At 44.2% G+C, this 15,610-nt stretch overlaps 1 protein-coding gene across 2 annotated transcripts in view; it reads left to right on the forward strand.

The window, feature by feature from the left end:
* LOC123762721 (probable serine carboxypeptidase CPVL) overlaps window positions 1–15,610 on the forward strand; it is a 108,795-nt gene that overhangs the window by 60,364 nt on the left and 32,821 nt on the right. For both annotated transcript variants that reach the window (XM_045749434.2, XM_069332308.1), the window contains exon 7: window positions 5,801–5,967. In XM_045749434.2, the coding sequence (XP_045605390.1) occupies window positions 5,801–5,967 (167 nt within the window). The remainder of the gene's footprint in view (window positions 1–5,800; window positions 5,968–15,610) is intronic.

Here is a 15,610-nt window from a genome sequence, read left to right on the forward strand (position 1 = left end):
AGCATATTTTCCACTTCATCTCTAGACACCTCTATCCACTCTATGTTGTTCTCTGGAATTCTTATTGTGTCTGGTTCTCTGAAGATTTCATTTTGTACAAACACACTTTGGAACTTTTCATTTAATGTTTCACCCATTTCCCTTTCATTTTCCGTGAATCTGTTTCCCATTTTCAACCTCTGGATATTATCCTTTACCTGCAATTTGTTGTTTATGAATTTGTAGAATAGGCCTGGTTCTGTTTTACATTTATCTGCTATCCCTTTTTCAAAATTTCTTTCTGCCTCTCTCCTTACTGCTGTATAATTGTTTCTCGCATCTTTGTATCGCTGGTATGTTTGGGGGTTTGGCCTCTTCCTATACTGATTCCATTTTTGTGTCTTTTGGTCTCTTGCCCTCTCACAATTTCTGTCGAACCAATCCTGTTTTCTGGTCCTGCATCTCTGTTTTGGTATGAATGTTTGTGTGCCTTCCTCGTATAGTTTTAAAAATTTGGCATACATTTCATTTACTTCCCTGCCTAGCAACAATTCTGTCCAATTACACTCATTAAAAAAATTTCGAAGTTCCCCATAGTTGCCTCTCTTTAAATCGAGTTTATCAACTGTTTCAATGTCCCCATTTTCTTCTAGATGATATCTTAAAGCATATTTAATGTCTAACAGGACGTGATCACTCTTTCCCAAGGGAGGAAGGTACTGGATGTCAAAAATCTCTTCTTCTTTCCTGGTGAATACTAGATCCAGTACTGACGGTATATCTCCTTCCCTCATTCTTGTGGCTTGCTTTATGTGTTGATACAAGAATGTCTCCAGAATGAGGTTCACAAATCTGCATGTCCAAAAGTCCTCCGTTCTTGCTTCATAGGCCTCCCAGTCTATTGCTCTAAAGTTGAAGTCCCCCAGTATCAACAGTCGTGATTTATCTTTATCTGCTTGTACAATAATATCTCTCATGACCATTATGAGGCCCTCTCGTTTGTCATCCAGTTCTTCCTTTGTCCACGTGTTGCTTGCTGGTGGGCTGTAGGTATTTACAATTATCAGGTTATCATCCTGATTCCAGACCTGCAATGCCATTATGTCAATATCTCGAGGGTTTTCAAATATTAACTCTTTTACCTTCAGGTGTTTTTTCACCAGTACAGCCACTCCTCCTCCCTTCCTAGTTTTCCTGTCACGTCTCCAAACTGAGTAGCCTCTTGGGAATATGACTTCATTTATTATATTTCCTTCAAGTTTCGTTTCTGATAATGCAACAATATCTGGGACCCTAAGCTGGATTATATCTTGCAACTCCAAAGTTTTTGACCTCACTCCATCTATGTTGGTATATACAATTTTCAGGAACATGTTCCCTTTTCCTTTGCTCTTTACTCCCCCTTCCACTACTGATCTTGTTGCTTTGTTTTTATGTACCATTTCACAAGCTTTCCAGTCCCTGTCACTTTGTAAAAAAAGAATTTCTGTCTTCTTCATTTCTATCCCCATTTAGCCGTTTTGCCTCAATTAAGTTCATTTTCAGCTTTTCTCTGTCTTCCTTGGAGAGGTCTTGTCTTATTGACCAAGATTTGCCAACCTCATCACTCTGCAGTTTCCTGGCATTTCTTAGCACTGTGTAATACACCTTGTGTGTGTGTATTTATATATGTATATATATATACTTTTTCTTTTGGAAGGGGCTCTGTTTCCTTTGCTGTTGACAGGACACTGGGGAAGCAGCTTGCTCTGTTGACTCTCGCTTGGTCCCGCAGTTAGTGGGCATTTTTAGTCGTCTTCCGGCTTCTGGTGATGGCAGACGGCTTCTCCCCCTTTGGGGGGTTCGGGGCTGGCAGGGTGGGCTTCTTCCCCTGCGCTTCGTCATGTCATCTTAGTGGTGTGTTGGACGTGGTCGATCCGCCCCATCCTTCTGGGGTTCCCGTCTGCTCTATGCAGACACGGGCCTGGTGGATCTGCGGTTCTTCTGGACTTGTTCAGTCTTCGCCCTGGATTCTATGCCCTCATCAGAGGACTATTGTCTCCAGTCTGGCTTCTGTTGGGGCCGGGTGCCTGGATGGTGGCCCAGGACCTCCAGGTCACTTCTTGGCACGTTCCTTTCCAGGTTTGTAATTGACACTTGGTGTATTTACGCATCTTTACCGGATCTTGGTGCACTATCTGAGTCGGCTTGGGATTCGGTGTCTGGCCTACCTCGACGACTGGCTGGTGTGGGCTCCCAGTTGGTCCGCTTGTCTGCTCGCCAGGGGTGTGGTTCTGTCCAGATAGCCGGGTTCAGTTTCCAGGTGATCTGGAGGTCGTTCCATCTGTTTCCATCCCGGGTTCTTACCTGGCTGGGTCTTGTTTCGGGCTCTTGGGCCACTCCTTGTCTTTCCCTCCAGAAGTGTTGCTGTGGCTGTGGTCCCGCCTTCAGCTGTTTATGAGGGGGTCTCGGGTTGCTCGGCGGTGGCTCGAGCGGTTGTGGGGGAGTCTGAACTTCAATGTGCTGGTCTGCCCGCAGGGTCGTGTTTGGCTTCGGCGTCTGTTTGGTTACTTCGGAGACTTCCCTTCCGCCTCTCTTGACGCAGCACCAACACAAGATCCGGAGGACGAACCCAACGATTGCTGGGTTCGTCCTCCGGGAATCTAGTATTGGTGCTGCGTCACAAGCTTCCTCTTTAGGGTTTTCAGGGTTTCGTGCCTTGGCACCTCCCCTAGCCTTCGCTCAATGTGTTCACGGACAAGTCATCTCTCGGCTGGGGCTTTGTGACCAGTGCTCACCAGGTCGTCCAGGAATGGTGGGGTCTGTCCGTCTGTTGGGCTCACAGCATGGTTCGGGAGTTTGTGGCTGTCTGATTTGAGCTTCGGAGGGTTCGGGTCAGTCGGTGCTCTACCATCCAGCTCCATTCAGACTGTTCTGTTACAGTTCTTTGCTGGAACCACAGGGTTTCTCTTAGGTGTTTGACCTTTGGGGATGGTCCCGTCGAGTGGCTCGTTTGCTGGATTCTCGGGGTTTGGCTAACCGTGAAGTTCATGTCCAGGGTGTGTCCTGCATCCTGGCGGACAGCCTGTCTCAGTTCATTCCTCTGTTCACGGATTGGACAGTCGTCGCCGACTCATTTCGCTGGCTCTGCCGGACGTATGGACTCCTGGCCATGGACATCTTTGGGTTGGCGTGGTCTAGGCATCGCCCAGTCTATGTGGCACCCTTACCCACCTGCGAGGCGTTCATGGTGGATGCCTTTCGGCAGGGCTGCTCGAGGTGGGGTACCTGTTCCTCTTGTCCCGGTCCAGCTGTTGCTTCGGGTTCTGGCTCGGTTGGAGTCCATTCCCAAGGAGAGTAGTCCTCATGGCCCCTTGGTGTCCGGCCCAGCTTTATTTTCAGCTGCTGCTTGATAGGAGTCCGAAGCCAGGGCGTTTTTCTGCGGCTCCGCCTCTTTCGGCAGGTCGGACCGGTCCTGTACGTGACTGGTTTGGCCTTCTCCTCGGTTCTTCATGTCTGGTATTTTGAGGCGGGTATCACCATCTCTGTGGTGATCAGGTGGCTTCATTGATGGTGTCCCACCTGCGAGCTTCGTCTCGGCGACAGTATGACATTCCTGGTGTTTCTATGCACCTTTTTCTTGCTCTTGGTTGGTTGTCTTCTCTTTTGCATCTGGTTGTCTTGTCCTTTCTTAGGTTTTCAGGACTAGAGTTATTTGATGTTTTTTACTGTCGCCTCGTTTTATGTGGCGCTGGCATTCGGGGGTGGACGTCACATCTGCCCCGTTCCGTATGCTTTCTCGTGTTTTGTTTCACCTCCGGCTTGCTCATGCATCACCTGAGCCGTCCTGGTCCTTGATCAGGGTGTCCTCATATCATCTTCTCAGTTTGTGGTAGCCCCTTCGGTTCAAGTTTGGTTTTCATAGGCCATATTTTGTTGGCATGGGCCTCTGCAGGTCGGGTCGGGGAACTTCCGTCTCCTCCGTTACAGAGGTTTCTGCTCTTTGGTACTGGTCGTAGGGTTGTACGTTTGCAGCCTTTCTCCATCCTTCTGGCGATGGTCGAGACGGCTGCTTTCCGGAGGGGTCCTTGGGTTATTGATGCTTGATTGGTTCGGCCGGGACTATGTCCTGTGTTGTCCGGTTGCGTCTCTTTGCCGTTACCTGCGTACTGTGTCTAGGGATGCTCTTTTGGTTGATCCGGTTCCCCTCGTCCCCTGTTTCAGGGCTCGGGGTCTCTCAGGTCGTCCACAGAGTTTTTAAGTCTACCAGCCTGCGGTCTATCCTTGCGCCCATGCCGTTTGGACGTTTTCAGCTTTTGCTGCTGTGTTGGTGACGTCTAGGACTCATTTCGGGCGCGAGGATTTGAGGGTCACGCAGGTTCCTGGCTGCCTGTTCTTTGTGCGCGTGTCTGCTCCTGTGCATTCTTGTTGACATGGGTCGCAGGTTGCCGCCTGTCTCAGCTTCGCGTTGTGGCGTTTGTGGCGGCCGCCTCCTGGGTCAGCCCTTTCTTTTCCTTCTCTTTGGGTATGAAGCTCTAGGGTGCCGCAGGGGCTCCCCACAGAAAACCAGCGTTGAATGTAATGAAACGCCATTTTCTGGGCGAGTCCCGGAGGCTACCTGGCAACCCTCCCTTCCACTGGTTGGCGTTTTTTTATGTTGGTTGAAGCTTAGGTTCCGAACTGATGCTAGGCAGTCGGCGCGGTGAGGTCCGGGGCTCCCCCCCCCCCTCCCCCTCTCGGGGCGGAAAGGGGCTGCGCAGACGATCGGTGCCACAGTAAAGTGTGATGTTTGCTTGTCTCCTTGTTTCCTTGGGATTGTAGGGAGTTTCTACCTCTCTGTTCAGCTTTCTGTTTCAGTTTTTTACCATGTGCGGTTTTGTTATGCCTACCTTTCTGGGTGCCTAACCCCGGTCGATGGCAGATAAGGAAAACCCCAACCACAAGGGGGTTTTCCAGGGCCATTGCTCCCTGAAACCTCTCTGAAGGGGCCAGATTCTGGCGCTGGTCCCTGGTAGGTCTGAACTCCTTGGCTAATGTCCTGGTCTAATATAACATACATTAGCCCGATAAGCTCCTGGGAGCCTCCCAGGCTTACCCAGAAAATGGCGTTTATTACATTCAGCGCTTGTTTTTTACATTTTTAGGTAATGCTGTGGTCACAAGCTGAACAGCAGTGCTGTGAGCTCATGCTGTGTGCACCAGCCTTGGTGGCTCACTCAGTACTGAGGCCTTCACACCCGGGAATGTTGCCCCCGATTTTTTTTTTAAGTGACACCTGTTTACAAGAGCCCTGAGGAAGGTGATGTGAACCCTGTGTATCCGCGGGCCGTTTAAATCTTGCATAGTATAGTACTCCAAAACGTCATATGAAGTGATGCGCACTTTTGCGTTAGTTACTCAACACGTCATATGACACGTTGCGCAGTTTTAAGGGTTAATAGCGACGTGGCAATGTTATCCCCGTTTTCTTCCAGGGAAAATTCCACTGGACTCGTTTTCTTTGAATGAATTAAGAATATACTTTAGGTTAATTTGTTAGTACAGTACATAATTAGCAGAAATATTATCTGCATATATAATTAAATTTTAGTAAATGATGTTTTTTTTTTCCGACAAGAACTAACTTCAAATTATGTGACCTTTTGGTATGAAGCACTCTCCGGAAAATGTCTTCAGGGAGCTAGTGGAGCTCCTCCAGGGAAGAGGTGTTTCATTACATTCAACATTGGATTTTTATCTGGTTATTATATATTCTTTAACATCTGTATTTTGTTCTTAATAATATATAATCAGTAATGAAGTTTTTTAATTCAATAATGTAAGTATATTTTATGTCTTTCAGGAATAGCAATAGGTGATGGTCTGTGTGATCCACTTACAATGGTTGATTATGGGGACTTCCTTTATTATGTTGGATTGATTGATGAGATTGATCAAAGGTACTTCAAGCAACAGAGTCAACTGGTTGTAACTTACATCAATCAGCAGCAGTGGCTCGAAGCCTTCAAGGTACTGTAGATCATTTTGTCTGTTAATATTCCTTTCTCTTCAAAGCACTCATCTCAAGATTTTCTTCCTTATCTCTGTTCTCACATTTTCGTGCTAGTTTAGCTTTACTCTCACATTCACTCAGTGAATGTTGGTGTTACAAGAATCTATATTACACTACTGATATCATTTCCTACTTTATTAATCACTTTTCTTCTACACTGAATCCACATCACTCTTATTGCTCATGATCCTATGCTTCATGATATATGTTAAAACTTTCCATCATCTAAACAGTTGTTTCAAATTTAATTTGCGACACTAAAATATCTACTGTTCTTTTGTTTGAGTGACAGAATGGTAAGTTTTACATTTTATGCATCAGCTTTGTGAGGCAAGTGCTGGTGGAAAGTGAGGATACATCGGGGGCGTGGAGCTCCTTGCTACTCTGATGACAGTGTAAGTGATGACATCTGGTGATGGTCTTGTAGTTACCAAAATTCTACTCTGCAGTCATTGAATGCTGAACATCCTTTTTAGGGGGTTTTAGTGTTGGGGAATGATCCTTCTGGAGGTCAGCCAGAGATAGATATGGTTTTTCTGGTGGGAGCCCCTGTGTGGCTTTCTATCTTCCTGAGATTGGTCCCTATTAAAAGGTCACAGTGGCTGAATCTGTGACCTTTTAGTATGAAGGTATGTTTGGTTTACTGGAAACTGAGCCAGAACCTGGCCCCCCTCCCCCTCCTCTCAGAGGTGCAGGGAGCAGGTGACAGTTTACCATCTCACCAGAAAAAGTCTCAAGAAAGTCAGCACAGCTTTTTGCAGACAACTCTAAGGTTCACAGAAAACAAAGCCCTGAAAAACTGGCAAACAGCTACTGCAAATGAGTCACAAGGAACAAGGGATTTACTCAAACAAGTACGAAACTCGTTAGTACCGATTATCACCACCAGATGGCTCGGCCCCAGCTCCCAGCTGGCCCCCCCAAGTCAGTTCTGTTTCTTCTGTTGATGTCACATCAACTTGTTGTGCTTCTGGTCATGCCAGCTCATGGGGAAAGCCCCCAAAGCTTCAAGCTAAATGCTGGCCATCCTTGGACATGTTCTGTGGGGGGCATGGGGGCATTTGCTTTAGTGTATTGTTTCCAAATTTAGCATAACTTCATGTGTACCTGCTTGATACCTGCTTGATGGGGTTCTGGGAGTTCTTCTACTCCCCAAGCCCGGCCCGAGGCCAGGCTCGACTTATGAGAGGACGTGTGTCTAGTTAGTTATGGGACCTCTTCATCCCTGACACACCAATTGTAAAAAAGCTTAGCCCTTGGAAGTCTAGCCCTTACCAAGGACTCCTTTGTTGACTGACTCCTCTTTCAGGCTGTCATGGGTGGCACCCCAGGGAACCTATGCCAAGCCAGGTGGTTCCTGTATGCGTGTCGGACAACTACATCCATAGTTTGTTTAGCTCAAGTTGTAGTGGGCCCTCCAAACCTGGAATGTATAAAGTTGGGAGAATGAGTCTCTCCATAGGGTTTCTTCTCTATTTCTTGTAGCAGGGTCTGTCTTTCTTTTTGTCCGACTTTCTGTCTGGAATCCTCTAGGATTTTTTGAGTCGTATCCTCTTCGTCTGAAATATTCCAACAGGGATGAGAGTTCCTCTTGTAGCTTAGTGTTATCACTTGCAATTCTTTAAGAAGGATGGCCCTAGAATAGCGCAGCGCTCTTTTTAAAGCTGGTGGGTGGGTAGCTGGATGATAAAAGTAGATAGGAATGTAGGTTAGTGGGTTTGTAATGAATTGTTTTTTGCAGTCTCCTATCCCTATTTAGACAGACCAACATATCCAGAAAGAAAACAAGCTGGCCTCACTTGTTTCCAAGGCAAACTTCAAATTACTGTGTATGTAGTTTGGCCATGTGAAGAAATTGTTTAGGCACTGGTTGCCTCCTGTCATAATCTCAAAAAGTCATCAATGTACATAATAGATACATACTTAGGCAAACTAGTGGCGCCAGAGTAAAGCGTTGCCTCCCCATTTCAAAAACCGTGCGGACAAAGATTTCTGCAATCGCAATGCTGTTTGAGGCTTCTATCACCGTCTCCTTTAGTTGTCTGTAGGTCTCTCCATTAAATTACAGCAAAGTGTTAATGAAATCACATTAATGTGATGTATTAAATGCAAAAATCAGTAGGAGTCACGAGGAGGATTCGAACCTATTCACTTGGTACTCCCAAGCTGGCACCCTAGAACACCATGCCATAACATGGCCAAAAGTAATGCAACCTGGGATTCCAAACCAAGTGAGTGGGTTCGAATCCTTCTCATTGCTCCTACTGATTTTCTCATTAATGCGATTTTATTGTGCATTTGACAGAAAAGTCTTGAAGAAGAACTACTAGACATTAGCCAGAGTGCATGGGGACAATGCTTAAAACCCCAATTGGGCTTCGGTTGTAAACCTCAGGAATTTTAAAGAATTCATTGGAATCTCAAGTTGCACTGCTTTTGACCACGTTGTGGTGTGGTGGTCTTGGGCGCTAGCTAGATTGGGAGTACCAAGTGAGTTGGTTTGAATCTTCCTCAAGGCTAATTAACAAAGTTATAAGAAAAAAAAAAATATATATATATATATATGTATATATATATATATATATATATATATATATATATATATATATATATATATATATATATATATATATATATATACATATATATATATATATATATATATATATATATATATATTTCATTGAATATGACCGCATATTCTGTATTTATTATTTTCTGGTTTAGGGCTTCTATCCCTCTAACTATTTTCTTAGCATCAGGGCTTAATTGAAATAGGAGTTCTCCAAAACTCATTTTCGTACTTTTAAGGTGAAGAAAAGAAGTGATTTACTATAGAGTGTATTACACTTATTTGTATAATTTGCACGACGTTTCGAACCTCCATGGTTCATTCTCAAGTGAACAGATCTTACAATACTAGTTGATTTTATACCCGCATTAGGTCAGGTGATAATACAATGAAGGTGAAAACATGGGGGGATACATAAGGGATAAACATAGGGGCTGCAGAAGGCTTATTGGCCCATACGAGGCATCTCCTATCTACACACAAAGATTAATCCAGTGTAATTGGCCTGTTATGTTGGACATTGTCTTCTGTGTTGGCATCGATATGTTCTTGTCTTGTCCTTACTCTCATGGTGGGTAGAGTAAATAGTTCCGTGATTTGGGTGTTCATGGTAGGTCGCTCTATTCTTATGTGAATTGCCTCAAGAATTTGTAATCTTCTTGAATCTTGGGTTTTGTCTATTATGCAAGTATTCTTGTTCAACATTTCTCTTGTTAGAGTAATGTCATGGGCTTGTCTCATGTGATTCCTAGGGGCACCAGATTGAAGATGGCATGTCAAACGCCTCGTCAGCTTGGTCGACGTCATACCTATGTACTTACATTGAAGGTTACATCCTTCGTGGGGGCAAGTGTACATGTATACAACGCTTGACTGCTGTAGAGGGTTCTCCGTCGGCTTCGGGCTCTTTTTGATAAGGAGTTCGGAAGTCTTCTTGGTTTTGTAGAATATTATCAGGTTTATGTTTTGGTTAGGAGTAGTGCTTTTTACTCCTTTACGGATTATTTCTTTCATTATCCTTTCCTCTTTTATATGTTCACTGTGCATGGTTGATTTGTAATATAATTTTATTGGGGGTGTTGTGGTTTCTGTTCTAGGTTCTGAATTATACCAACGGTCCAAGTGTCTTCTTATAGCAGCGTTTATTTCCGCGTTGCTATATCCGTTGTTCACCAATACCTGAGTTACTCTTTCAAACTCTCTACTGACGTTGCTCCATTCAGAGCAGTGGGTAAGCGCTCGACGAATATAAGCATTGAGAACATATATATATATATATATATATATATATATATATATATATATATATATATATATATATATATATATATATATATATATATATATATATATGTACTGGGTCCATTTGTTTAACAGATGCTCCGCCTGCTCTATAAAGGCGGAGCATCTGTTAAACAAATGGACCCAGTACGACATCCCTATCCAACTCAAGCAAACCATCAACAGTGAACTATTTAACCTGAAACAACAACATAAAACTCTTGTAGAAACAAAGACACTCCGTAAGTTAACATCCCTAAACGGTGGACAGCTAAAAATCCCTCGTCCTAAAGATGGCTACTTTAACCTGACTTCTTATGATCTTACCCAGGACCAACGAGACCTCTTAAATCTTGGTCTAAATTGTCAATTCTTATCTAAACCAAAGATGCATCAAAAACGCCTGGAAATCGAAATGCTTCTGGACGATATCCATAAGCTAGAAGACAACAAAAAAGTCATCACCACTGACACACTTCAAGCTGAACTACTTGCAGAAGCAGGGAAAAAACGAGGAACATATTCATCTACAATCTTAACCCCACGACTCAAAGAAGCAGCGAAACAACTAAAAAATCTGAAAGACGTAACAATAAGAAAAGCCGACAAAACAGCAGCATATGTATTGATTCCTACCCATGAATACATGAACAAAATTAGCGACATCCTAAGTGACGACTCCAAATTTCAACGAATCACGAGGAACCCCGTAGAAGACCTTAAGCGGAAAGTAAACAAAACAATTACAGCAATCAACGCAAAGAAAGGTAGTGTGCATTTCAATAAACTTCAAGGCGACTATGGCTTAAGATATGCCTACGGCAATGTTAAGACGCATAAACCAGGTAACCCACTACGCCCTATAATCAGCCAAATACCAACCCCAACTTATCACCTGGCAAAGAAACTCAGTGAACTCCTAACTCCATACACTCCAAGTAAGTTTAGTCTACAATCATCAGCAGATTTCCTAGAATTGATCAAATCTACCCAGCCCGATGGAATCATCGCTTCCCTGGACGTTGAATCCCTATTTACCAACGTCCCAGTCGACACAACCATTGGAACGATACTGGACAGAGTATACAGAGACAAGAGCACCCCCAAATTAGACATACCTGAGCCACACTTGAAAAGTCTTCTCGAATCATGTACAAAGGAAGCCCCTTTCATCAGTCCACAAGGAGACATGTATTTACAAATAGACGGAGTAGCAATGGGCTCCCCCTTTGGAGTTTTATTTGCTAATTTTTATATGGGAACCATCGAAGACAGGGTCTTCAGTAGCAGACAAAAACCAACTGTATACTGCCGTTATGTAGATGACATATTCGTAATAGTAAAAGACTCAGATGAACTAATTGACCTAAAAAGACACCTAGAGAGAGAGTCAGTACTCCGATTTACACATGAAAATAGTGAAAATAACAGTCTGCCATTCTTGGATGTACTAATAACAAAAACAGGAACCTCTTTAAGCACCAACGTATATACCAAGCCCACCAACATAGGATTATGCCTGAACGGTAGAAGTGAGTGCCCCCAAAGATACAAAGCCAGTGTTCTCAATGCTTATATTCGTCGAGCGCTTACCCACTGCTCTGAATGGAGCAACGTGAGTAGAGAGTTTGAAAGAGTAACTCAGGTATTGGTGAACAACGGATATAGCAACGCGGAAATAAACGCTGCTATAAGAAGACACTTGGACCGTTGGTATAATTCAGAACCTAGAACAGAAACCACAACACCCCCAATAAAATTATATTACAAATCAACCATGCACAGTGAACATATAAAAGAGGAAAGAATAATGAAAGAAATAATCCGTAAAGGAGTAAAAAGCACTACTCCTAACCAAAACATAAACCTGATAATATTCTACAAAACCAAGAAGACTTCCGAACTCCTTATCAAAAACAGCCCGAAGCCGACGGAGAACCCTCTACAGCAGTCAAGCGTTGTATACATGTACACTTGCCCCCACGAAGGATGTAACCTTCAATGTAAGTACATAGGTATGACGTCGACCAAGCTGACGAGGCGTTTGACATGCCATCTTCAATCTGGTGCCCCTAGGAATCACATGAGACAAGCCCATGACATTACTCTAACAAGAGAAATGTTGAACAAGAATACTTGCATAATAGACAAAACCCAAGATTCAAGAAGATTACAAATTCTTGAGGCAATTCACATAAGAATAGAGCGACCTACCATGAACACCCAAATCACGGAACTATTTACTCTACCCACCATGAGAGTAAGGACAAGACAAGAACATATCGATGCCAACACAGAAGACAATGTCCAACATAACAGGCCAATTACACTGGATTAATCTTTGTGTGTAGATAGGAGATGCCTCGTATGGGCCAATAAGCCTTCTGCAGCCCCTATGTTTATCCCTTATGTATCCCCCCATGTTTTCACCTTCATTGTATTATCACCTGACCTAATGCGGGTATAAAATCAACTAGTATTGTAAGATCTGTTCACTTGAGAATGAACCATGGAGGTTCGAAACGTCGTGCAAATTATACAAATAAGTGTAATACACTCTATAGTAAATCACTTCTTTTCTTCACCTTAAAAGTACGAAAATGAGTTTTGGAGAACTCCTATTTCAATTAAGCCCTGATGCTAAGAAAATAGTTAGAGGGATAGAAGCCCTAAACCAGAAAATAATAAATACAGAATATGCGGTCATATTCAATGAAACATGTTTGAAAGAAAACCTGCTGCCAGTATACACCAATAAATATATATATATATATATATATATTTTTTTTTTCATTCTCGTTGTCGAGCCACCGGACTGCACTCTCCTGGGTGCCCCCATTGGCCCACGAGCAATCGAGGAGGTCCTGGCTGCAAAAATCACTGACCTAAAGAGAATGCTGGACAGGATTGACAAGATTGATGCCCATGATGCTCTCTTTCTCCTCACAAGATGCCTGTCTCTCCCTAAGTTGACCTACTTTCTGAGATGTTCTCCATCCTACAGCATCCCTACGTTAAATGTGTATGACACCCTTCTGAGGTCCATGCTGGTGAAAGTCCTGAACCTGCCATTGGACGACTCAGTGGGAGCAAGCAACCCTTCCTGTAAGACTCGGCGGCCTTGGTGTCCGCACAGCCTCCCAAATTACTCTACCAGCCTTCCTTTCCTCCTCCCATGCATCGCACGACCTCTGACCTTGTCAGAGATATTTTACCTGCAACCCTGAGAGATTTAGCAGGAATACACGATCCTGCTTTCACTGAATGTTCAAATCAGTGGGATGTTCTTGCAGCCCCAGCAACCATTATAGAGCCAACAAAACAACACAAACAGTCTGGCTGGGACCACCCTCTAGTGGAAAAAGTAGCTGATGCCATGCTCAGCGTCGCAACATCAGACAAGGAGAAAGCCCGCCTCAGAGCAGTGCATGCCCCCCATGCAGGAGACTTCCTCTTGGCAGTACCCATGTCAGCAATGGGCACGCGCCTAGATCCAAAATCTCTTCGTGTAGCAGTGGCCCTCCGCCTTGGTGCCCCAATTCACACTGAATACAAGTGTATTTGCAACAGGATGGAAGCAGACCAATATGGACTGCATGGGTTGCATTGCGGAAGCACAAAGGGCTGGCAGGCAAGACACAACGAGGTCAATGACATCATCAAGAGAAGCCTCGTCTCAGCTAGGTGCCCAGCGGAGAGAGAACCTCGCATCCTAGAGGTCCAAAACCCGGATTTCCCCGCACTTCGCCCTGATGGCATCACCATATACTCATGGAAGGAGGGTAGACAGTTGGTGTGGGACTACACATGTGTATCCACCCTGGCTGACACCTATGTACACTTCGGAGCTGATCAAGCAGGTGGCGTGGCCAACCACAGGGAAACAGCTAAATCACTCAAGTACAGGCGACTGGAAGGTCAATACCTCTTTGTTCCCATAGCGTCTGAGACGCATGGTCCCTGGGGCAAGAGTGCCTTGGGATTTCTCAAGGAATTGGGTTCCAAGCTCATTGACGTCACCAGAGACCCAAGGGCTTCCAGTTTTTTGTTTCAGCGTCTCAGTGTGGCGATCCAGAGGGGAAATGCTTGCTGCGTCCTCGGTTCCTGTCCAGAAGCGGAGGAGCTTCAAGAGATCCATAACCTTTAGGCATTTGTCCTATATATATATATATATATTTATATACTGTATTTATTAAGGGCTAAAGTATTGCAGGGAGTGACTTCTGACTCCATAATGATGTAATTTAAGAAGAAGGTTTTGGTGGTTGACAGTGTCAAAAGCCTTACTCAGGTCCACAAGTAACCCAACAGGGAACTCATTTTTATCAAGAGCTGCATGTATCAAGTTAATCATACTAATAAGTGCATCATTAGTGCTTTTTTTGGGTCTGAAGCCATATTGACAAGAGCTAAGTATATTGTGTTTCCTATTACACGGGGGTGTCTTTAGGCCATTGCTCCTTGTGCCTCTCTTCAGGGTGCCAGGTTCTGGCTCATAGGACTAGGGACTCAATAGGACTAACACAAATTTCAGATGCAAGTGATACAGCACAGACGAGGACGATACAGCGAGCATATCTAGTTGTAGCTCAGAGTGCCTCCCTTGCCCACCCATGTAATCTCCAATTTTCATAGATGATACATAGATGAATTGTTTTCTGGGATCAGGGATGATACAAGTAGCATAGATGAACAGTATTTGCGGCTTCCATGATGGTGTTTTCCATAGATATTTTCAAGAATAGCTGATTCTCTTCCTGATTGATTGAATCTCTTCCAGAATGACTGAATCTCTTCCAGTGAGTGCCTTACAAAGCGAACTTTTCAAGACTTCCTTACAAATTCATCTTTTCCTATAATCTTTTCAAGACTACATTATGCTGGGTCAGGCACCCAGAAAGGTAGGAATCTCAAAACAAATTTCAGTACTGCTGGTCAAAAATTCAAAACCGAAAGCCGAAATAGCAAACAGAACTCCCCAATCAAAAATAAGGAAACAAACATGATGTCACCACAACCGCCGCGCATGATGTCACCACAACCACTACGTGGAGACGTTAGAGGCATTAAATATGCCAAAACTAGAAGACAGAAGAAAAAGAGGTGATATGATCACTATATACAAAATAGTAACAGGAATTTATAAAATCGATAGGGAAGATTTCCTGAGACCTGGAACTTTAAGAACAATTGGTCATAGATTTAAACTAGCTAAACGCAGATGCCGAAGAAATATAAGAAAATTCACTTTCGCAAACAGAGTGGTAGACGGTTGGAACAAGTTAGGTGCGAAGGTGGTGGAGGCCAAGACCATCAGTAGTTTCAAAGTGTTATATGACAAAGAGTGCTGGGAAGACGGGACACCACGAGCTTAGCTCTCATCCTGTAACTACACTTAGGTAATTACATCCGTCTGTGCACCCCCCCCCCCCTCCCTGGGAGGGGGTCCAAGACCTCCACGCCGGCAACTCTACTCAGTTCAAGAGGCTATGTTGGTAATGGTCGATCACTCTGGCTCCACTCTTTGCGCAGTGCTGCAGCGCGGTGTTATTTCTCTGTGTTGGTGGTGTGTGAGCCAGAAGTAATACAAGATTACTGGATTACTGGAGCTGCATGGGCCTAGAGCTACCTTCCCTAGGTTTCCCGTAAGTCCTGCCTTTGAAGCCTCAAGGTTATCTTCCATGATCCGTTCAGGAACAGGTACCTCCGTGTGGTTCTGTCGCTGCTTGGTGATTGCCTGCCCACAG

This window comes from Procambarus clarkii, chromosome 27 (assembly GCF_040958095.1).
Source record: "Procambarus clarkii isolate CNS0578487 chromosome 27, FALCON_Pclarkii_2.0, whole genome shotgun sequence".
NCBI classification, from domain to species: domain Eukaryota; kingdom Metazoa; phylum Arthropoda; class Malacostraca; order Decapoda; family Cambaridae; genus Procambarus; species Procambarus clarkii.